We start from the raw sequence: 23,434 nt of genomic DNA, 5'->3' as shown, positions 1-23,434 counted from the left end.
TGCTTGTGCTCTATACCTCTCTCAGAAAATCAACCCTGCACGCCAGGCTGTTGTCTTAACTTAGGCCAAACACTGCCAACATCTGCTGAAATTCGTTTTGAAGTGTTGAAAATGGCAAAAAAATATGGATGGGTGAAATACAATTTATACCAGTTTCAAAACAGTTTGTTGACCATCAGAAACAGCAGAGAACTAGTTGGGAAAATGAAGGGAAAAGAAGAAAAATTAAGGTGGGCATCTGCTGCCATCTCCCCAGGACATCCAAACACAGGATTTCTTGTACACAATTGTTTGTCTGGTTTGTTATCCCGCCTGGAACAGCAGGCAGTACTCAGTGCTTGAAATGAAGGGGTAAGAAGCTCTGAAGTGGATGTTTACAGAATAACCTTCCCATCAGGGGAGTTTCTCTCTAACCCAGACATTTTGTAGCTGTTTTATATCCTGAAGCATGAAAAAGGATTGCAGCAGTGAAACAGGATTAGATTTTAGGAGGGATTCGCTCTTAGATCTGAGAGTAAAAAGAAAACCCCTGAATTGGAAATAGGAAACTGGCAGGGAAAACAAAACACTGCAGGCAAGTGGGGTGAGTCACTGGCATGAAAAGGGTTAAAAATACAAAAGGTCAGAATTTGACAGGCAAATTGGTACACAGAAAGTAACTTAAATGAAGTCGGCTATTGGAAATGGGATAAAAATTATCTACTTAATGACTTTGTTTTTCTTTTAATCCTACTTTTCCAAGGAAATTTCCCAGAGAACTAAAAGGTAATGAAAATGTTAACGTGACAGCTCAGACCGACATTGAGGACTATTTATTGAAACAGCATGTAGAAAGCTCAGTCAAGTGAAATGACGACTGTGCTATTGGGGTGTAGGAATCAATTGCAAACTCAAGGGTTCAGTTATTTTTGAAGTATCCTGACAAACTAGGGAGGGTGCCAGAGGACTGAGGAATAGCGAGCGTGATACTGGTCTTGTGGAGAGCAGGGAGGAGGCAATGATCTTGGCAATTATCACCCTTCTAGAGCAGCTTCTGCTCCTGGTGACATGATGGAATAAATAGAGGGAAGAAAGAAAAGGGAAAAAAAAAAGGTAAAAATACAAATAATAAGAGATCTATGAGCGATAAGCAGCAGCATCAATTTATAGAGAACGAATCATGCCAGACAAACCTGATTACTTTCTCTGATGGTATTTAGAAAATTAGTGAAGGGAATGCCACGAGCATAATACATCTGGACTTCAGTGAAGTCTTTGGTATGCTGCCTTGTAAAAGGTTATTGGGAAAGTGAACAGCTATTGGCTTGAATATGAATGCAGCCACATGAGTTAAAAAAAACCAAAACCCAACAAACCCCAGACACACAAACAAAAAAGAAACCAAAACCAACATGGAAGATGAGATATAAAAGGGAATGTCAGGCAAAACTGGGCAGTGGCAAGGTCACACCTGGCTTTACCCTGATGGCTCCCAGAGATGTGTAAAATGATAGGAGAAGAGGTGCAAGGCTTAAGGAGAGGGGGATAACACAGGTTTAACTTTAGGAGATAACTCATTTTCATCCTGATATATACACTTAGTGTGCCAGCAGCGAAACAGAGGAGTTTGGGTACCGAGTTTATTGGTTGCCTATTGAAATAATACAGCCGTGCAGCTGAAGGGCAAGCGCACGGCAAGGTCTGCCCTCTTAGCGGAGAAATCATCTGTAGTGGCTTCAACAGCAGCACCGGGGAAGCGACCGGCCCCGCCACAAGCTCTGCGGCCCGGCTTGAGGGGCGGACCTGGCGGCGGTGGGGGCGGCCCGGCCGTGAGGCCGCTGTGCTGCCGCTCCGGCGGCCACCCCCATTCCCGCCCGCCCCGCCGCCAGACCCGCCCCTCAGGCGGGGCGGGCGGGGAGGAAGTGGCCCGGGAAGGCCGGAAGCGCCGCTGACGAGGGGTTGGCGGAGCGGGGCGCTGGCCGGTGAGTGGGGTCGGGGAGAGGCCTGGCGGGTCCGCGACGGCGGGGTTGGTGAGGGGCAAAGGCTTCTCGGTAGAGCCCGGGGATTGTCTGGTGGAGCAGCGACTTTTCATCAGAGGAGGGAGTCGGGATAGCCGGGTTCCTGAGGGGGTTCGGGCTGAAGGAGGCGGCCTGCGGCAGCAGGTGCTTTACCGGGATGGGGGGGTGGGTGTTTCTGAGCCCGGAAGGAGGTGGAGAGAGAAACCCCGCGTCTGTAAGGCGCGGGTGGAGAGAGGGAGGTTGTGAAGCGATGGATTTGGCCGGGACTTCGGGATTGGCACACTGACAGCCCCGAGGTGGAAGGGCCAGGAGTTTTTGGCAGTAGGAGTTGGGGCTGGGTCTCACACACCCTGTCCTAAGCAGGACAGGGTCACGCACGTCTTGTTTTGCTGTTGAAGTGATGCTGGCTTGCAAACTACCTGTCTTACTGTCTGTTTTACTCTCAGCTTTGCTGCTTGTCTACTTTTTGGAAGCCTCGATCAGTTTGCCGAGCAGCCTAACCCTTCTCAGTGGCTTGCCAACACCAGGTAGCGGGCTAGTTGGAGGCTCTCATACCCTTAAGATGTGTAATAAGCATGTTGCTTAAAGGCAAAAGATAGAACGTTAAGGCCTTTTCAGACACAGAGTGCTTGACCCAACGGCTGAAGTAGCGGGATCTCTGCTACCATGGTTAGAAGAGGGGTTTAACCTTTGCTGAAGGAAGGAGTGAGCATTAGCTTAAGAAGTGGCAGTTGTCCTGCCTTGGGTTTTTCCAGGCAGCTTCAAAGTAAGTGTGTAACTTGGTCAGTGTTACAAAGGCTAAAGCATACTGCAGTCTAGTGAAGTGTTGGTAGCAGCATATGTATCCGATGCTAATTGGTTGTTGTTGTTGCTAGTAGGCATTGCCAATGGATGAACTGGTGCACGACTTGGCCTCAGCCTTAGAGCAGACTTCAGAACAAAACAAGCTGGATGAGCTATGGGAAGAGATGGCCCTAAGCCCACGACAGCAGCGGCGTCAGCTTCGCAAGAGACGGGGTCGTAAGCGGCGCTCAGACTTCACGCATCAGGCAGAACACGCCTGCTGCTACAGCGAGGCCTCGGAGTCAAGCTTGGATGAAGCTGTCAAGGATTGCCGTGAGGTGCTGACAACCAATTTCAGTGACTCTGATGACATGACCATGGTGAAACGACACCCAGCTCTCAGTGCCACCCTGAGGAGCAAGCAGCACTCGTGGCATGAGTCAGACTCCTTTACAGAGAACGCGCCCTGTCGACCTCTCAGGCGCCGACGGAAAGTCAAACGTGTGACTTCAGAGGTGGCTGCCAGTCTCCAGCAAAAGCTCAGGGTGTCAGAGTGGAACTATGAGAGGGGCTGCAGGTTCAAGTCAGCCAAGAAACAGCGTCTTTCACGATGGAAAGAAAATGCCCCGTGGACATCATCCAGTCATGGCCTTTGTGAATCAACAGAGAACAGGCCCTTCCTCAGCAAAGCGGGAAGGAAGGAGCGGATGGAGTGTGAAGCTGATGAACAGAAACAGGGCTCAGATGAAAACATGTCAGAATGGTGAGATCTTGGTTTCTTCCCTGTGCTAGTCAGATGGCCACCTTGCTCGCAGCTGCTTGTAAATCCCGTGCCTTGCTTTTAGAAGTTCATGTCAAAATTACTCAGCACTGTTCTCTTTTTTTTGAAGAGGAGAAATATCTCAGCTACTTCTGAACTGTAGATTTTTTTTTCCAAGTCTTTCCTGTCAATGCTGTACTGATGGCCCAAAACACTTCCTTGAAAAGCTGGCAAGCTGACGTGTCTCTGGCTCCTCTTAGACAAGGGCCCCTCTGAAATGCCTGTGGCCCTGCAGCTACCAAGTGGCGTGCTTGCGGCCTGAGGTTTGGAGAGTAAATCCACTCTTGGCACTTGTGTTGCGTGATTGATATGAACTGATCTCAGTTTCTTGTTTTCAGAATATACCATAAGTAGTAATAGAGAACAAATCAGATCTCCCATCATGACCGCCAGCTCTCTGTGCAGGTACAGTGTGAACCTCAGTCAAAATATCTTGTTTGCAGTTCTGCATCTCTGTTCTGCATCTGGAATAAGGTTCTGAAAGGCTAGATGTGGGGAAAACGTAGGGAAACAGTAAAGAACTTGGGGGAAACTGAATTAATATTTACAAGATAAGCCTGTGGAATAGAGTGGAGCCTGACATGTCTTCATGTGCAGTTTTGGAGAACTTTGATGACTTTGTGGCAGAATCTCAAGAGAGATGAAAATGAGAAGTGTAAATGTAATTTTTAGTCTGAATTTGTGTGTCGCTCTTGGGAAGTTTTTATCTTGAGTGTGAATTTTTTTCTCACCATAGAAGGTGTGGGGTTATAAAACTGCTTCTGTATGAAGGGATTGTTCAGGTTAGAAAAGAAACAGCTGCTGAGAGTCAAATGTAGATTTCTTAATGAGTGACATACAGAGAGCGAATGGGGTTCTTTATTTGTTAATTATCATTGTGTAAGAAGCAGGAATCATTGAGGGAACATTTAAAGCAAAAGTTGGGTTTTTTTGTTTTGTTTTTTTTATAAAATGTAAGGTTTGAAACTCTGTTGTGGGACATTTTGGGGGTCAGAAATTTACATGTGTCCAAAAGGGGATGTGTGGAACATAGATTTCACAGGGGCTGTTAAGAGTTACAGCCCAGATGGAAGATCAGGAGGTCCTTAAAGTGCTGACTGCTAGAAGCTGGAGGAATATGCAGTGGAAATGGTCTGTGTGTGTCATGTTCTCATATTCTTTCTTTAGGCATCTACTATAGGAGGCACTATCAGACAGAGGACAGTGGATTTGGAAAGTATAATTGTTAGATCCAGTATGATTGTTCGTGTATTAAGGTTTACTTAAGTGCTGTGACTGTCTGTCTCCTGCTGTTTGTCAGAGTGGACAGGTGGCACTGTGGTTATGGAGGGCTTTGGGGATAGTAGCTTGAAGTACAGGCTGCTCAGTGGTATTTTCTGGGAGACTGTGAAAAGTGTAGGTTGCAGTAGGTCCTCTCTGTCCTGATCCAGGGAAACATTACTGCATTGTTACTGAATCGGTGTGGTTTGTATGAACTGCTGCAGGGTGGAAGTAGAAAAAAAGGGGCCATTTTTTGCCCTTAAAAAGTGGCTATTGTTTGCTTAAAAAGTGTGTGCAAAGCGGGCTTTTTCAAGAGACTACTGGATGCCTTTTTGCCACTAGTTGTTAAATGCCCTGTTATCTTTTTGGAGCTGTTTGCTGTAGCCCAGGAAAGGGAATGTGCTGAGTAGCCCCTGAATTTTGTGTGTCAGTGGTGATGGACTGAGAGATACCCTTTACTTGATGTGGCAGTGATGGACAGTGTTCCTTGAGGTTTTTTTTCTTCCACCAGTCAGAGTCTGTTCCATCATGTCAAACTTGAATTTAAACCAGCAGGCTTTCATCCAGCCTTTATTTGTGCCAGCCTTTGAAAGAGTAAATAAACAGCTTTGTCTGGACTGTTACTTGAAGACCATGCTGGGAGATCACTTTGTTCTGTCTCAGTTGTCCCTTGCTCTCCAACTGATTATTGTGCAAGTGTCTGCATCAAATGACATTCACCATCTGCTGCCAAATCCTCGGGATTCTCTTTGGAAAGCGAGAGGTTGGAATATTTGACCTCTCCAACACCACATGTGTGATCTGTGCTATGAGTCACTAGGGAGGGTCAAAGTTGGAGAGAGAAATACATACAACTCTCTTCACTGCAGAGTATTCCTCGTGGCAGTGAAGGATCATGATTTGGTCTCTGCTGCTCTAAATATAGTGCTTTGCTGCTAGCAGCAGAGGGAAGCTGGCTGCACTTACGTCATTCTCACTCTGTGAGCTGTGTTTTCTGTCACCATAAGAGAAGTCCTTTGCACAGCTGTATAACAAGGGCATATCCTGAGGAAGGGAGAAGAAAACTGGATGCCTGGGAGAGCGAATGGGGTGGTTGTCATCACAAGCTGATGGGAGAGGATGTGACTTGTGTGATTCAAAGTGTGCGTGAGATGAAATGTTTAAAATTGTTTGAACACGTGGCAGGAGATGAACACAACTTGAAAGAAGGAAGGAGGTGCAGGAACATGATGAGGGAACAATGATGGTTCTAAATTGGGTCTGATATGTAAACTGTAGTGGAAACAACAGAGGAAGCAAGTGGTCTTAGTTTAAGTAGCCATTTGTGTATTTGTACAAAGGTGACAGCTGCTAAGACTCTTAGAAGTAATGTGTCCTTCTGTCCATTAATGCTCTGATTTTACCTGCAGCCTTAATAGAGCACAGGCAAATTACATGTTAAGTGCTGAAGTTCTCTCTCTTGCTGGTCTAAGCCAGAAGTATTCTCAGAATGGTCTGAGTTTGGCTTGAGGGCAGAACAAACAATAGTACAAGAACTGTCTAAAAAATCACTTTGAATGATGTGCTTACTAGTGAGAGATGTGCAGTTTGTCTAATCTACTCTCAAGTGCCATAACTCTTGACATGACTTTTTCAAACTGGGGATTGTAGTTGCTCACCAATGCTGTGTGACTTCACTGGCTTGATGCTGATGTACTTGCTGTGGTTTAACCTGGATAGGCAGGTAAGCCCTACACCCTTACAGAGGGATGAGGGAGAGAGTCAGAAGAATAAGAGAGAAAACTAGTGGGTTGAGATAAAATTGGTTTAATGGGTAAAGGAAAAGCTGTGCACACAAGCAACACAAAGCAGTGAGTTCATTCCCTACTTCCCATCAGCAGGCAGATGTTTTGCTATTTCCAGGGAAGCAGGGCATGGGTAACGGTTACTTGGAAAGACAAATGCTGTAACTCCAAATGTTGTCCTTTCCTCTTTCTTTTTCCCCAGCTTTTATTGCTGAGCATGATGCCATATGGTGTGGGATATTCCTCTTGTCAGTTGGGGTCAGCTGTCCTGGCTGAATCCCCTCCCTGCTTCTTGCACACCCACAGCCTACTCCCTGCTGGGGTGGTGTGAGAAATGGAGATGGCCTTGGCACAGTTTAAGCACTGTTCAGCAATAATTAAAACATCAACATGCTATCAATACTGTTTTGGTCACAAATCCAAACCATAGCGTGCAGAGCTGCTTTGAGGAAAATCTAACTCTATCCCAGTCAAAACCAGTAAGTATTTTGGTCTGGGAGTGTAACCAGTGCTCCTCCGGAGTGTGCAGTAGTCACTTTAACCTTTCAAAGGGAGCTGGTTTGATGACAGCCTGCAGTGGCAGTCAAGAGCCTGGCTAAACTGATGAATTGGAGGCCAGTCTCTCCTTAAAGAAAAAAATCCTCTCTCTTGGAAGGCAAGTGACAAAGACAGAGTGTTCAGCCTCCCCTCCTTCTGCAGCCCAGCCTGACCTTCTGCAGCCCCTTGGTGCCTCTTGTTTTCTTATTTTTATAGAAAATCAATATCCCTCCTGACACAAACAATAGCTCAGGCGAAAGAATAAATGGGGGAAACCTGAGATCTCTGTCCATCACCTCTCACTTTAACTTCCCCAAACTATTTAATTATAAGCACTCTTTGCTCCAGGTGTTTGCGACAGTGAAATTGCTAAATGAGGACCATTTTAACCAAAGATTGGGTGATCAATAACATTCTATAGCAGTAGCTTGTTGGATCAATAGCATTTATTATTTCATGGTTAAGGTAAGTAGCCTCCTTTGCAAGTGGAGGTCATTAATCAGTGCTTACTGGACCTGCAGAAAGGCTTATGTAGGAGTCTAGTTTGTGTTCAGCCCTGACATGTAAAAGGGGTGGTGAACAGGGTGAGATGCAGGAAAGTCCGTTCTGGTGAAACACTGGCTGTAATGTGTATCTGTAAGGAACTAAAGAGCTCTCACTACAATAGGATGCTTAAAAGTACTGTTAATATGATCTGGAATCTTGACTTAATGCTTTTTCCTTTCTCAGGCACCTTTCCTCTGAGGATGCTAAAACCCTTATGAAGCAGTCACTCAATCCTCGCATCTGCTGCTTGTGAGGACTATTAATCCAGGCTTTCAAAAGGGAAAGCAGACACGCTAAGAGATTTGCCCAGGGTCATACAGTGAGTTGGTAGGAGAGCTAGGAGTGGAACAAACTGTGGTTCTCAGTCCTTGGCATTAATTACAGTGGTGTATGTGTGGGAGGGTGAATGGACAGCCAAACTTTGTCATGGATTGATTTGGAATTTGATTCTAATTTACCTACTGAAATGTGGGAATGGTGTACAGACTGTTCATCCTTTAAAGCTTAAATAGCCTTTTAACAATGATGAAGAGGCAGGGCTTGTTGAGTTGATGAGTTGATTTGGCTGCCCTTTAGAGTGCATTTTCTAAGAGCAATAATATACTTACAAAATAGGGGTTTAATATGTGGCTCTAGTTCTTTGGGGTGACATCTTGTGATCTCTCACTCTTCAGCCTTTTGAATCAAGGGGTTTCCAGTTGATATTGGTGTCTAGTATGATCCAATTTCCTAGGAAAAGAGAAAAAGAGAGACGCTTTCTGACATCACCTCCTGATCAGAGACCAATTCTAGTGCTGAGTTATATCTGACATTCACATCTAAGGCCTTAGTGGGCAGTAAGTAGTTGTTCTGCTATCTCCCAGCTAAATCAGAGGAAGTATTGCCCAAAGTGTCCAAGGGTTGATTTGATATCAGCATTACAACTACCAGCTTGGGACTGACCTGAGCATGTACTTCTGCTGCAAATACTCATCAGGCTTTACAGTCAATTAATGGCTTTCTACGCATTCATTTCTAGTTTAATTCTTTGGTTCAAGAATTGAGTCTCCTGTAACTGCTTCAGCAAATGCAAAACGTGCTGTGATGTTGCATTCAGCAGCACCAGGTCATGCTGTGCTCAGGTATTTAGCCAAAGAGCTGTGGACGTGCCAGTTGCTCTTCCCTCCAAATAACATAAAAGTTGTGGTAGAGTGAAGGGGAGGCATTTATGTACCTGTGTAAGATTTTTGAGAAAAGAGAATCTGATGTAGAGAACTTCAGAGTGTTTTCAGTAGCTGAGTGACCCAAGGACAGTGTTTTAACTGCACTTAAATTCCTAGTGAGTATTCCAGACAGTTTTGGGTTATTAACTCTAGTACCTGAGGCAAATGCCATTGTATTAATTACTTTTTGATATCTCAGAACTTGACTAGATACAGGATTCTACTCCTTTTCATGCGATGCAGCATTGCTACATTTTAACAGAAAGCAGTTATGTTCCGTGCTAGATCCAGGCATGTATTGGAAATGCAATTTCTCTGAGATATGTAAAGCATTTTGGGCTCAGAGCAGCTAGTAAAATGTAATAAAGTGGTTTTTGTTTCTTATGTGTTGCAATAATAACAACGGGGGTTTCTGTTTGTTTTTGTTCCAGTGAAACCAGCAGTGTATGCAGCAGCAGTGATACTGGCCTGTTTACCAATGATGAGGGTCGCCAAGGTAACAACTGCCCCATGATTTTCCTCACGTGTTGCTGGAGAATTTCTCTTACTTTCCTTACAAAGAAAGGTCCTTGTTTAAAGATGGACCAGTGGCTGGAAGGGCCAGAAGTTGTGAGATGAACTGAGGGCTACAAAGGTGTGATTTTTGAGAACAGTAGACTTCCTGATGAAGTACCTTGCAGATCATATCTGTAATATTTGAAATATAAGATGGTGTTATTATGGAAAGGCACAGAAATACAAGAATAGTTTTAGAGCTTTCCATAATGTAAGAGCAGAGCTTATGATTTGTTTCTGTGGGTGTTTTAATTGTTGTCTGCATACCATTAGTGCCTGAATCTGTTAGTTGTTTTCTCTGTGGGCAGGAAGATAACGTGGGAAAACAAAAAATCAATCCATCTCCTGGCAGACTATGTATGCTAAGATGACAACAGTAATATGTGGTTTTATTTCTTTAAATACACTGTCCTGGTTTTGTCTAGGGTAGAGTTAATTTTCACATGAGGCCAGGCCAGGTGAGCCAAGCTGGTGAGGAGCCACCTGACATCATACTCCCCATAAATGGGCTGGGCAGGAAGGGGCTGCTTGGGCTGGTTCTGGGATGGGCTGACTGTGGGTCTGTTGTTGGGTTGATAAGTTGCCTTGTGTTCTTGCTGTTGTGTATGTTCTGTTCTAAATCCTGTTGTTGTTTCCCCCTCCCTGTGCTGCCCTTACCCCAACCCCTGAGTTTTGCCTTTTATCTCCCCATTCTCCTTCCTGTCCTGCCAGGGGGTGTGTGGTGCTCAGCTGGGGCTGAACCACAACATACCCATTGCTCCCTTGTTCTTGTGTGCATTAGTTGTGCCTTGTATTCTCAGTGTCTGTTGTAGAAACAGTTTCTTAGGAGGTTTGAGTGTGGAGTGTAATTTGGTTTTATTTATCAGTGACAGTGCAATGTCCAGTTTATGGGGGATATGGCACAAGGAAATGTGAAAGAGGTTATGGTAGGTACATAAGCACTCAGGGCTATTGTATTTGGAGCAGGTGGAATGCAACCCTAAAGACTTGTAATTCTGTGCAGCTTCTGCTGGTGTGTACTCTGATCCTGTCACATTCCACAAACGAAGATTTGGATGAGGTCTCTTCTGGGAATATGTGTGTGCTAAAGGGAGTAGTATCAGTAACTCAGTAGGACATGCTGCTTCCACTAGCTTGTTCCTGACCCAGGCATCTGTGTGTGAGGCAGCACAATGACAGCAAACATGCTCACGTGTTTTCTGATGATGTCTTAGGCTGTAGGGCTGATCTGTTGTGATCACAGGTGGCTGTAATGCTTCCTCTAAGAGTAGGGATTTCAAATATCAGCTCTGACCTGTGCTGAAAAACAACTGTTCCAGGCCTCACGTCCTTCAAAAACAACAGAAAAGGAAAATCTTTTCTCCTCTCTTTTTCCTGGTGACTGTTTGGGGGGAGCTGAAATGACTGAGCACTCACATACCAAATAAAGGAGCAGGGTGGTGACTGAAGCGTTGAATTTTTACTGCATCACTCGAGGCAAGATTGATACAGACTGCATAGTCTGTGTGTGTATAAATATATACACACTGTCTATATGCTTGTCCTATATACTTGCCCTGGTTTTATACCCTGTTTTAGACATTAACTTCTGGCTGCTACTAGAAGTAGGATACCTGATATGCAAGAGCATGTAGTCATCAGGCATCTCTTTGAAGACTTTGTACTGTAATAACTTTCTTGCCAGGATGTTTTAACTTAGTTAAGTTAGGGTTAAAAAATGTTGCTGTACTTTGAGGTTAAATAAGAAACATTTCCCCTTCCTGTTTCAGGCAATTTCTAGTCCTACAGTGCAAAACAACAATTCTGCCCTTCAGTGAGATGGAGAGAGTGCAAAACCTCTTTTTGGTACAGATCATCATCCTAGAAATAGTTTTCTAGTACAATTCCAAAGTGAATAATGGGAAAGTTAAGATAGCTGTGTACTTACATTGAATGAAGGGGTGTTGTTTTCTTTTCCCCTTTCTTTTGATGCTATGTCATATAATATTTGTGCTGTTGTATGGTTGTCTTTGCTGTTCCAACTACAGCCTCTGCTCACAGAAGTGCACTTGGTCCTAGTTTATATTTTTATTGTGAGTTTGGTTTTATTGTTAAATGCATTAGGATCTCCATGTAAGTTGCTGTGGCATTAATGTATGATCCTGAGTGCTCAAGTTTCTCCTGTGAAAGTAGAGATATAGCAGTACACAATGCTTGTAGATCCAAAATGGCAGGCATATTTTTGCACAAATTATCATCACTTAGACAAACGAGCCAACATTAGTTGTAATTGACTCTAAGGTGGGTAGGGATATTTATATTTTAAGATATATTTGTCACAAGCCTGCTAGGTCATCTGACATATAGAAATAAAAAAGCAGTGTCAGAGCTTTGGGATGAAGTATTCTGGCTGTCCTACCTGTTGCTGATTAGAGCTGGTTTTGAGTGTTCCTGCTTCTGTTATGTGCAAGATTGAAGCATCCATACTAGGATGAGGGGTTTTTCTTTTTCTTGTAGGTCTTTTGTTGTTGTTCGGTTGGTTGGTTGCTTGGGGTATTTTTTGGTCTGGCAAGATGTGTGGGTAGGCATAATGAACTTCAGTCAGGAATAATCTAACTTGGTGAGGAAAGGAGAGTAAGTGGAGATGCTTGAGTTGAGACTTAATGGTAGACAAATGAGAGTTTTCCCAGAGTCGAGTGTGTTAGTTCTTTAAGGCAAGGTGAAGTGCTTTGCAATTACCTGGGGCTGTTTGTTAGTTGGGCTGCTGAAGAGTGAAGTGTGTCAGGTTCTTTGCCCTCTTCCTGCCTTTACTTTTTTTTTTTTTTACACTGCTCATGTGCTACAACTCTTGGGGTTCCTGGTCAGGCAGATTTACCATGAATGGTGTCTGATGCAGTTCAGTTTTAGACAGCAATTGCATTAAGTAGAGTGACCCTGCTTTAGGGAGGCCTTGTTCATGACTTGTATTGGTGCCACTCTAGTTTTGCAGAGGATCTGTAGTTCTGGCAGATTCTAAGAAACTTTGATTGAGACACACTTGCAGAATGGTTAGTACTTACACTCAGAACGACTGTTTCTAATAGTGGTGTGTGTGCCTCTGCTGTCTTAGGGCACTGGGGATCTCTCTTATCAGCGAGTATGTAGCTTTTGCTTACTCTGAGTCTGGTCTTCTGTTGTGAAGTCTCTGCTGTGACAGCCTATAACACGTGCCAAATGATTGGCCTCTACCTCTGTCACAGTAATTACTTCAGAGAAAGAGTTGTGCATGAGACATCACACAACGTTGAACTGAGGTTGATGAGATGCAGTCGCAACAGAGTGCTGAAGCTGCCCTAGGCAGGTCTATAAAGAGGGTTTAGTTCTATAGGGAAATTCTGTAGACTGATGAGTTGGATAGTTTAAAGCATTTAGTGAGGCCCCATAGTTACTGCAGATCATTGAAACAGAATACAAATATAAGGCTCTTCAGGAAGGAATTCCTAATGAGCCTTCAGCTGTTTCACATCCAGAAGTGCCTACCCTGTAGTGTTTCGAAGGGCTGTCACAGCGCGCCGTGGTGTTACTTGTGGCTAATTCTATCCTGTTTCTTTAGGAGATGATGAGCAAAGCGATTGGTTTTATGAAGGGGAATGTGTTCCAGGATTCACTGTCCCCAACCTCCTTCCCAAGTGGGGAGCTGATCACCGGTCTGAAGTGGAGCGGATTGACTCAGGCCTGGACAAGCTCTCAGATTCCACGTTTCTTCTGCCGTCCCGGCCGGCTCAGAGAGGTGAGCTCCATAAGGAACTTCATGTTTGAGAACTTGTGATGGGATGCCACAAGTAGACTCTGTTCATAGGTGCTCCAGTTTAAATTGGTTCTAGTGATTTGTAATGATTCAATTAAAATACTAGCACACTCATAGCAGCTGCCCCTACTTTTGAGTCCTGGTTTGTTTGTTTTTTTTTTAAATAGGAATATTATTTGATTTTTTAAAATAAATTGACATACCTCTTGCAGATCAAGATGTAAGAAACAGAGGATCTGATTTGACCACCAAAGTAACTGTTTTTCCCGGTGGTTTTATCAGGAAGAATCTTTTATATTCAATGCTCAAATTCTGGGTTTGGTTTTCAGGATTTCATGCTCGTCTGAATCGCCTTCCAGGGGCTGCTGCTCGTTGTCTCCGAAAAGGTCGCAGGAGGCTTGTCGGCAAGGTATTCTCTTTTGCAAGACAATGGTTTTGTGTTTCTAATGCTAATCAATCCTGAAGTACTATTGTAAGATACCATTTGAAAGGCGGCTCTGTGCATTTCTTTGTTTCATGTTTTGTTTGTTTAATTGCTTTGAGGGCTGAAAGTTGGTAGAGTAACTAAGTAGATTGTAAGGCAGGTTTGGAGTGGCAAAGACAGTTGATCAGTGTTAAAAGCAGTGTGAAAGGAGGTCTGAAGATGAGTGACAGGGAGCATAAATATCAAGAAGATGTAGACAGAATGTAGGGGGAAATGCTGATGGCATGAGACTTGTGCATGCTCATAATTTGAGGCTACAAGGGCAGAGAGGTGACTCAAAGGTGAAGGAAGGGCAAATTTTAGATAGGGAAGCAGACTGATATGAATGGCAGCAAAGGAAGGAGGTTTTAGGACTTAAATTTTTAGTGAGAATAATACAAGGATATCTGCAGTAATGCAGACAAAGTTACCCAGAGCCATTATTTATTGTACTGTGTATGATATTTATATTTATCATATGTAGGGCAAACAACAAATGAAATATTAGTCCTGTTTCTAAAGGAAATGTCTATATAACACCTTGCAGATGCCTGTCTAAAAGAGGGAGGATACACCTGGTTGGGTTTGGATTTTGGAATGTCTAGTGCTGTTGTCTGTTTTAAAAAATGTTTCTGAGAAGGAGAGCATTGGCTTGTTTTGGCTTTGCTTTTATTGGGATGTGCTTTGTGTTTTTGGAAATGCTGGCATACATTCCTAGCTGACTGGCTTTAGAGACACTGTTAGGAAGGTGTGTTAGAGGGCCCTGGGGTCTAGAGGAGTGTGACTTCCTCCTTCTGTTCAGTGACACTTGAAAGATCCTTGTGTGCCCCTTCTTCCTTCCACTCACCTTGCTTAGTTGTAGCCAGTATTTAAAATATGAATCCTCATCTGGCAAGAGGCTGGCTTTGGGTAGGGTTCCTCAGGCCACCTGCAAGTGGCTGGGCCTGTGGGCAGCACCTCTAATGATCCAAACGAGAAGGATAATATTTACTTGTTTAATTCATCTTCATCACCTTAAAGGGATCTTTGTCATTTGCAGCGGAGGTCACTGCTCCCCCTTCCCCATCTCTCTCTAAATTGTAATCATAAATAATGAGTTTCATTCAGAGCTCCCCGCTAGCAAGCTGCTAATTACCAAAAGTATGGCTTGTAATTTACACAGTAATAAACCGTAAATTTAAACATTACAGCACTTCAAGTTAATAATTTTCCTGGTGTAACAAATAGCCAAGCTTTCACCCCTGCTGCTACAACTCCCCCCAAACTTTTGAGTGTGTTTTGCCCACCTACCTGGCACAAACTGGGAAGAATCTTACCTGTGAAAGCCTTTTAGCCTCATCTTCATACCCTTACTGCAAAGTGTGTTTCTTTCCTAGAGGTAGTTGCTATGCAGATATGAGCAGCTGGTGCTTCAGGCTCTGTGTGTACGTGTATGCCAGCATCAGGCACATATACAGGGCAGTCTCAGGGAGAAATGTCTTTCCTCAAGAAAGAACAAGTCTTTTCTCCTAGTATCTACCTTTTCTTTAGAGATCCCTACTGCTGAATTCCTGCTTTCAGAAGGGGCAAAAGCTTCATATTTACTCTGTGTTTTACTCACCTGTGCTCGGTGAATCCCCGTTGTTAGTGGGATAGCCTGATGTCCTGTGTCTCAGCCTGCTTCTTGTCCAGCTGACCCCAGCAAGCTGGAAATAAGCACTTCTCAGACATGTCCACTGTTCTTAACTGCGTCCTTGTGCTGCATACTTTGTGCTGGCCCAGTCCTTGGCATGCCCCTGTGCAAGCAAATGTCATCACTGAAGTAATAAAAACCAAGTCCCACGAATAAAACTGAATTATTTTCTGCCGTTCTGATTAGTTAAATTGGCTCAGTTGAAGCCCTAAAAGGAGAGGGTGAGTATGCTCAGCCAAGAGCTGGGAAGGAAAGGATGTGGCCTGGGGGAGTAAACTCTGATCTTATTGCTAGCAGCAAACTGTGTGAGAGTCTGCAACCTTTTCTCCTGTGTTTGTGTTTCAGGAGACCTCCATGAGCACTCTGGGCACCGAGAGGCTTGGTCATATTGTTAGTGATCCGCGCCAGAAAGAGTAAGGCCCTGAACAGCTCTTGTGTAGAACTTTGGGAGGAGAGGGAGAACTATGGGGTCCTCTTCCCTCCTGGGACTGAAGGGAATGAAGAGCTGGGTGGTAACTTAAGCATGCAGTGACTGACCTGTGGAATAGGAATAGTCCTTTACTGATGGCTTCTCCATTTTCTTATTCCCAATTGCTGACTTCCCTTTGATTTATAAGGCTGCCCCAGTGTGTGGATGCTGTTCAAATGCCCTCTTGGTTACAGTCAGCTTTTTCTTTCCCCTTCCTTTATAATGTGCCATTGCAATAACTGCAGGCCTGTACAGTCTGAGAAGACTGAGCCCTATATGTTGTTTAAAAAGCTTCTGTGTGGAGTCACACTGTGGGCACATACTCAGACTGCAGAAATGATGCTGACAAGGCAGCTGCAAAATTGCTTTCGCTCTTTGGTGTTCTGTCTCCTTCCCCAATTAGTGTATTTAATTTGTAGTCAGCACCAGAAATAGTCTTGGTGTGTATTCTTTGGCATCCCTCTAATGCTATTCTCGTTGGGCCATGGGTAGGTAAGGATGACACCTCTTGACTGTAGTGCAGTGGGTCTGGCCTTCACCAGCTGTTGGAATACAGCTTTTTTTCCTTAGGTCTGAAATTTGTTGTTTTCAATGAGTTCTGCTGATGTTTAATCGTTCTCCTTTTCCCTCCATTTTTTTTTCTTCCCTTCCCCTTCTCTTCTTCCCCCCAACCCTCTTTTTTTCCCCTCCCCTGTTCACTCCTTCGTTGGCATTGCTCCCACCTGCCCTTCTGACTCTGCCTCCTTCCAGTTTTTGGTTACCATCCGTGGGGAAGAGAGAGCGCAACCAGGTAAGCTGACTCTGCTGTACCTTTTCTATTTTCTTGGTTTCCTTCTCTAGAAAGAACAAAGTGCTGGCTTCCAGTTTCCCCACACACTATGGCTTAGGCACATGAGGTAAGGCAGCCCTGTCCCTCCTCATTTTGGTAACAGGTGTCTTCTAGGCTTTGAATGTAACCCGTGTCTGACGCAATATTGTCTATTTAAACTGAACAGTTTAGGAACTCAATCTGGTTGTCTCCCTGTTTCAGGTCAGTGTAGGCCTTCTCTTCTGACACTGGGAGGGAAAATACCTCTTGACAGAAGGAACTTTGGCCTCTCAAAATTACATAAGAATTGGAATGTTTTTCTCTTTTTAAATGCTTTGTCTTGTTTTGCTCTGGATTCTACCTTACGGTCTCACCAATATAGAAGGGAAAAAAATGGTGAGCTGACCGTAGTTGAATAGCAACTGTAACAGGAAAATGTAAGAGGTGATAAGCAAGAGATATGGGCATTCTTTTAACTGAAAATCTTGTTTATGCACTTTTATATTCCTCAGTAAGTCTTTCATAGCTTCAGTGTTGGGAGGCTTTTTCACTTAAGATAGAAGAGCTTGTGTTCTTGATACAGAGAGCAAATAGTGATCCTAGCCATGTGTGTTCCCTTCTATTCCTTTGTGAGCTGTTTTTTGGTTGGTAAGCAGTAGTATTGAAACCTGTTTTACCCTTCAGGCAACTAAATATACATACATATATGGCAAGAAATAATTTTCAGGCCTTTGTGCAATTGTGCGTTTTCCATTAATGAGAACATTTCACACACAGATTCTATATTGCCAAAGATAGGAATAACTACATAAGTGTTAAAATGACCAAAATACTTTTGTTTTTCTTAAATGGATTTGAATCGGTTACAGAGGATTATTGGTGATTCTCACCTACAGCTGCAGTGTTAACTTCTCTGAAAGTAAACTAACAGTCCAGTCTAACAGTCAGGAGGAACTCCCTGATAGCAGCAGCTTTCTGGTGCATAGTGCCCCTTCTTTCTCAGAAAGGTTGAAGGCAAAGATCTAGTACTGAGTTCTAGAGTTGCACATAGCTTTTATGACAAATCCTGGTACACCTGTGGAGTATGCATTTGTCCTTATTTAAAAAATGCATCAGTACTCCTAGCAGTACAAGAAAAATGTTCAGGAAATTGGTGTAGCACTTGCAAAGCAGATGGAAATACATTTCCTGCTTGTGGTGTGACTTATAAATAAAGAGGAGGTGCTGGGTGTAAGTGTAATGCAAGTACCCCAGAGAAACTACTAGTCTAAACCTTCTATTTGCATATTGAGCAAAGTTTGCTCCATGCATTGAGTGATCAGTTTATTCCATGTCTGTCCTGACCTTAAAAAAACCCAACAACTTAAGAGTTGCATCTTCTATAACAAGCTGTCTTGAGCAGGTTTGATACCTGCAGGATTTGTCTAGCCTATGTCTAACAAAGGATCTAAGATTAGCCTGACCATACAGTGTTTCAGAAATTTGTTTTAAGGAGTTTGCAAAGAAAGCTTGTGAGGTGGGTTGGGAGTGGGGAGGAGTATCTCACTTGCTGTGGAATGAATTGAGAGCTCATTGTGAACTGAACCTCACTGAGTCTTCCTGAGGTCTGACTCAGTGAGGCATGCAACTGTAGGGAATACTGGAACTGCTCTGTGGGAGTTCCTGTGTTTGCACCCTTCATAACAGTGACTTTTCTCTCTATAATGTGAAGGTAGGCAAGAGGCTTTCCAAAAGGGAGGCAGATCTGTTGCTCATGGTGTGCAGCAGTAGAGCTCTTTGAGTATGCTCCTAGTCAACCAGCATTTGTAATAATGTGAGTTGAAAGAGGAGTGTGCTTATAAGGCTCTGTTGTGAGAAGATGGTGATGAGATTTGTTGTTGCACCCTGTGCTAGCCATTTGTCTGAAGTGAGAGTCAGTCCTCACCTAATCTCAGCCCTTAATGTGCTGGAAAGGTCATCCTTTACTGTGTGGACAGCTATAGGGAACAGATCTGAGCAGCTGTATCTGGAGACTATTTCTTTTAATGCTTTGCTTAAATAAAATCTCTTGACTTTCCAGTTCAATCCATTATCTCCTCTGTACTCTCTGGATGTGCTTGCTGATGCTTCCCACCGAAGATGCTCACCAGCACACTGCACTGCCAGGTAACTTCCTTGCTCTGCTCTGTGGGGGTTGTCTCACTTCCCTCTTACAATTGTCTTTGGTAAGCACTCTGTGGTCTGAACAATACTCATGGACCTGGAGCACTTTTCCCTAGGAGGCCTGTTGAAACATACTGATGCAGGTTATTTGAAAGTCTCAATATGCTAAGCACTTAGACTATCTGCAGTAATATATGACAGGCAGAACATAGTGTGCTTTTAGAAATAAATGTGATCTGTTCTGGATGGTGCAGGGAGCTGCTGCAAGTCTGTTGTATAGTTACAAATGGGCATAGTATTGTTCCCCACTATTAAAATCGGAGCAAGTTGAGAGGGAGAGTGCTGACAAGCTTGTGTGGTGACATGCTGAGGCATTTTGGTACTCTGAGTGTCTAAAATAGACTCTCTGAACAGATTCAGAACTCACCTGAGGTGACCTCCCATGGCTTGATACTGCTCTCTATTGCTATAGCTGAAATTTATATCTGGTTTCGCTAAACATTGACATATATTTGAGTCTGCATAGCTGGGGTTAATATGCTATTCAGGCACCTTCTGCTGACTAATCCTAAATTAAATTCAAGTGCTGGCCTTGGAGGTGACTCTGGTTCTTGTGCTGCAGGTGCCTGTCTAAAGGTAAGGTGCCCTTGAGCTCTTTCCCTGTGCAAGGAGACAGCGCCTTGTTTGGGACACAGTCCTGCTTCTGTGTTTGTACGAAGGACCAAATCTGAAAGAAACGTCTGGACTTTCAGCTTCATGGCTTGCTTTCCCTTGTTAATTAGCAAATAGAGCATGAAAAATGTACTGAGGTTGTGTGTGTCTGAACGAAAGCTTGGCACCCAACCAGCAAAGCCTCTCCTCCCTCTGGCTTCTGCAGGGAATTTTGTGGTGTCGCACCATGACCTCATGCTGCTGTAGCCAGCATGTTGAAGCTGGAAAGGGTGAGGGGGGAAGAAATCAGCCCTTAAATATTGAATTGGATGAGAATAAAAAGAATTCAGAAGATTGTGCATCAGCTGATTAGTTCCTTTCTGTGCGTTTACCCCAGTCTGAGGATGTGTAGTGCCCATGAAGCAAGAAGATTGATTGGTCTCTTCCAGCTAGGATAACCTTTCTTGTGCCTCTGATGTTTTACTTAATGCTTTACAGAAGTTTGTCTTCCAGAAAGGAGAGCTAAACAAATCCTGCTCACAAAGTCAAACATGGCAAAGTCTTTACCTTGATGATGGTTAGTGAAGGTCCTTTCCATTGCTAACGGTTATGGCAAGAGATTTCTAAACCTGGAGGTGATCGTGTTCACTTGGTTCTGCTGAATACATAGTCTAGTTAATGAATATATGCTTGGCTCCTTCCTCCAATGAACAGGTGACTGGTGTCCTGGCAAGCATAATCCCCAATGAATAATTACTGAATGTTGGCAGAGAAGTTGTCCCATTCCAGAGGCAGCTGTGTTTTTAAGTGCCTATAGTTTGAGAAAGTAGTTCCTATTTTAGTGTGAAAAGTGCTTAAAAATCCTTATAAGAGAGATGGAAAGAACGAATGTGCTATGTGACCCCATGTATATGGCAAGGAGTGAACTCTTCAGTGCAAGGTGCTTGCTTTACGTAAAGGTGCTGTCAAGGACACAGAAGGCAATTGTTCCTTCACAAAAATGTTTTCTTGACAGGAGGTGTTCTTTAGGTCCTTCAGGAGCTGAGTCTATTAGTAGTTCATCTTCATACAGAAGGTTCAAGTTATCTCTGTAAGCACTGTTCAGCCATTGCCCCTTCCTCTTTTGCCATTGTCAATTCCAAGCAGTTGTGCTTTAGTAAGCTCCTAACAGCTTCCATGCCATCCTGGAAAAACCCTACTCAGAAATTTGTCAGAGGGAAGGTGTTAGTGTGTGTGTGTGTGAAGCTAATCCCCTGAGAATGATTCGAAATGTATTGGAAAAGAAATTGTCTTGATGTTGTGGACATCTATTTTCTTCAACCTGATCACCAATGTGCTATGCAAAATTACATCTCTCTGCTTAGTTCCTGCTGTCATGAATGTGTCCAGGGGGATGTATTACCAGGTGGAGTCTTTTTTTTTCGTGTGTTCTCCCATGGAAATGTTTTCTTTGAGTGGTGAATGTTGATGCAGTTACTCTGGAAGCACAGTTTATCTGGAAGGCTAGTGACTCAGTGCTTCATTTAAGCAGATCTGAAGGCCGGAATACTGAGCACAGTTGGGGGTGTTCAAGAAAGGCTTTTCAGTGTCAAGGAGGAGGTTCTGTGTGGAGGGTTCCTTGGGAAGCCTTATTTGAAAGGCTGTATAAATTGTACACTACCAAGATTACCTTTCTTACTTTATGTCTGTGATGAGAAGAGATTTCATTCAAAGTGTATGCACAGCACTGGGAATTTCTCACCCATCATTAGAAGCAGTTTGGTGTGTGTGGTGACTGTTATCATTAGTGGTATAATTTTATTTTGTGAAGCAGGGAGAGTTTCCTGCTTTCTTGCAGCCCTCCCGAGGGACGGCTGGTGTATTAATTTGCTGTATTGCCTCCTGGCTGTTCCCAGGCTGTTTTTCCTCTTCATCATGGAATTTTTAATGGCCCTGCTGCCTCTCGGGAGGCATGCAAGGAAGAGTACCTCAGGGATCTCTTCCTTTTTTCACATGCCTATAATTACTCTCCTTTAAGAGCACAAAGCGTTTGCTAATCATGTCTTGTCTCTGTTAAGGTTTCGGCTCCACGATGCAGGCAGTTAAGCAAGCAGAGACTTGCATGGACAGCCCAAGCAGTTCTTCCCTTCTTTCCCCTCTGCCCATTTGCTTCTCTAGGAGAAAGGTAGTCTGAACAGAATTTTCTTCTTGAACTCCTGTTTAAGAGGACTTTGCTCAATCTCAAACAGAATGTCTTACTGATTTTGGTTATTCAATGGCTCTATCAGTGGGAGGACATTAGAGGTTGTTGGTTGGTGGGATGTTACTCCATTGAAGCAGGGTAAGGTTTCAGAAGAGCTTAGAGCCAATGTTTCCTTCAATTTGAGTTTGAGTAGCAGGTAGAATAACAAAGGAAGGTAGAAAATAAATGGTCCCTAATTTTACAACTTGCTGTTTGCCTATCCTTGAAAACAGGTTGGAGTGAAAAACTCAAATGTTTCCATTGCTGGTCATGGGAAAAGCACACCTCAGGTGGCAAGTATAGGTGTTGCAGGTGGAGATTTGAAGAATTACGTTGGAGAGACCTCTGAACAGTACAGGTTAATTGGAGAAGGTCACTTCTCATTGTGCTCTCAGTTAATATTAACTGTAAACCTAGAGTTTAGTTTGGTTTAGAAGCAAATCTCTCATCTTGCCTGAGACATGAGGTAAAGATCTAAAGGGGTGAGTGATCATCTCCTAGTAAACTGCCAGGTAGTCCATGCCCTTGAATTTGGTGGTACTGTTAGAGTGAAAAGGCTTGAATGTCTCTAAATCTAGTTCTAGCTCTGGAAATATGCTTGTCAAAGTAAATTTTTTTCTTCTCTTCTGTATCTGTGAAGAGATCCTGACACTTCTGCCTCTTACCCAAGTGGAAGCATAGGGATTGCCTGCATTGTTAAGCCTTTCCTGAGGCCAGTGGAAGGAGTGACTGGGTGTTCACAGTTTCATGCTGTCCTGCTTGACCAGGACAGTGTCCAGTTCATTACATGCAACCTATCCACACATCTTCATCTTCCTGGAATTGGCTTTGTGTAAAAATGTCTGCTGTCAACTGCTTTAGGCATATCTCTGCCTAGTTTATTTTTAAACTATTCTTCCATTTAGCTGGACCACTTTCATGTCTTCCTTTGCTTAAAGCCTGGCTAATATTGCAGTTGGGGATATAATTGAATTCTTCTGACAGGCATGCAATGAACAGCAGCTATCAACCTAGTGTCACATGCAGTTGTCTGAGGCCTAATGCTCCCATTTTGATGAATCCTAATTCTCTTGGAGTGAAAAATAAAATCCCCTTGGCTTTAGTAGTTTGTTTACTTGCTAATGCTTTCTTTGCCTATAAAGCACGTTGCCATTATGGAGTCTGTGTACTCGACAGGTCTGGCAAATATTGGGATTCTTTCTGGCACAGATATTGTGTGATTCAGTCTGAAAATGGAGAATGCAGCCTGTGGGATCACATTGGCTCTGCTGAGAATGCTCACCTGGAAATCTAGAAGAAAATGTGTTCTCTTGCCCCACAGGCTTTTAGGAATGGAATTGCTACGTAATTAGAATACTTATTTGGAGTGTGGACTGCTGCTTCATGAAGACCTACCATATTTAGATGGTTTAAGGAGACAGCAGATGTGTTAGAGATTGTGGAAGCTGAAGATGTGCTCTAGCAGCTCTCCCATGAGGTTCTGCTGTGCACAGGACACTGTTACAACGTGATGTGACAGCAAGAACCACTTGCATGCGTGGGAGCTTTGCGTGCAGATTGGATGAACAGTGGTACTGAGTTGCCTCTGTTATGTGCAGATCAGGCTTTGGTGCCCAGCTAGTTCTGTAGTCAGAGCAAAGGAAGAACTCTGCTGTTACTCTTAAATTTGTGAAGCTGTCCACAGCCTTGGGTAACACCTCAGGGCTTAGAGAGACCCTTTTATTTGGCCTGTGTTTGCTGGGTGTGTAGTACCACAGC

General features: G+C 43.7%; 1 protein-coding gene across 1 annotated transcript in view; it reads left to right on the top strand.

Moving 5' to 3' along the window:
• Window positions 1–2,884: 2,884 nt before the first annotated feature.
• The window catches only part of GPATCH2L (G-patch domain containing 2 like), a gene marked incomplete at both ends in the record, with an annotated part of 30,599 nt that continues 10,049 nt past the window's right edge, over window positions 2,885–23,434 (top strand). Inside the window, 7 exons of the mRNA XM_084263441.1 lie at window positions 2,885–3,543; window positions 9,361–9,425; window positions 13,056–13,232; window positions 13,580–13,659; window positions 15,731–15,798; window positions 16,605–16,644; window positions 18,722–18,807. Coding sequence (XP_084119567.1) covers window positions 2,885–3,543; window positions 9,361–9,425; window positions 13,056–13,232; window positions 13,580–13,659; window positions 15,731–15,798; window positions 16,605–16,644; window positions 18,722–18,807 — 1,175 coding nt within the window. The remainder of the gene's footprint in view (window positions 3,544–9,360; window positions 9,426–13,055; window positions 13,233–13,579; window positions 13,660–15,730; window positions 15,799–16,604; window positions 16,645–18,721; window positions 18,808–23,434) is intronic.

The sequence above is a fragment of the Gallinula chloropus genome (genome assembly GCF_964237585.1).
Source record: "Gallinula chloropus genome assembly, chromosome: 4".
Taxonomy (NCBI): domain Eukaryota; kingdom Metazoa; phylum Chordata; class Aves; order Gruiformes; family Rallidae; genus Gallinula; species Gallinula chloropus.
Note: the sequence above shows the minus strand (reverse complement) of the source record. Positions and strands in the feature narration are given on the sequence as shown.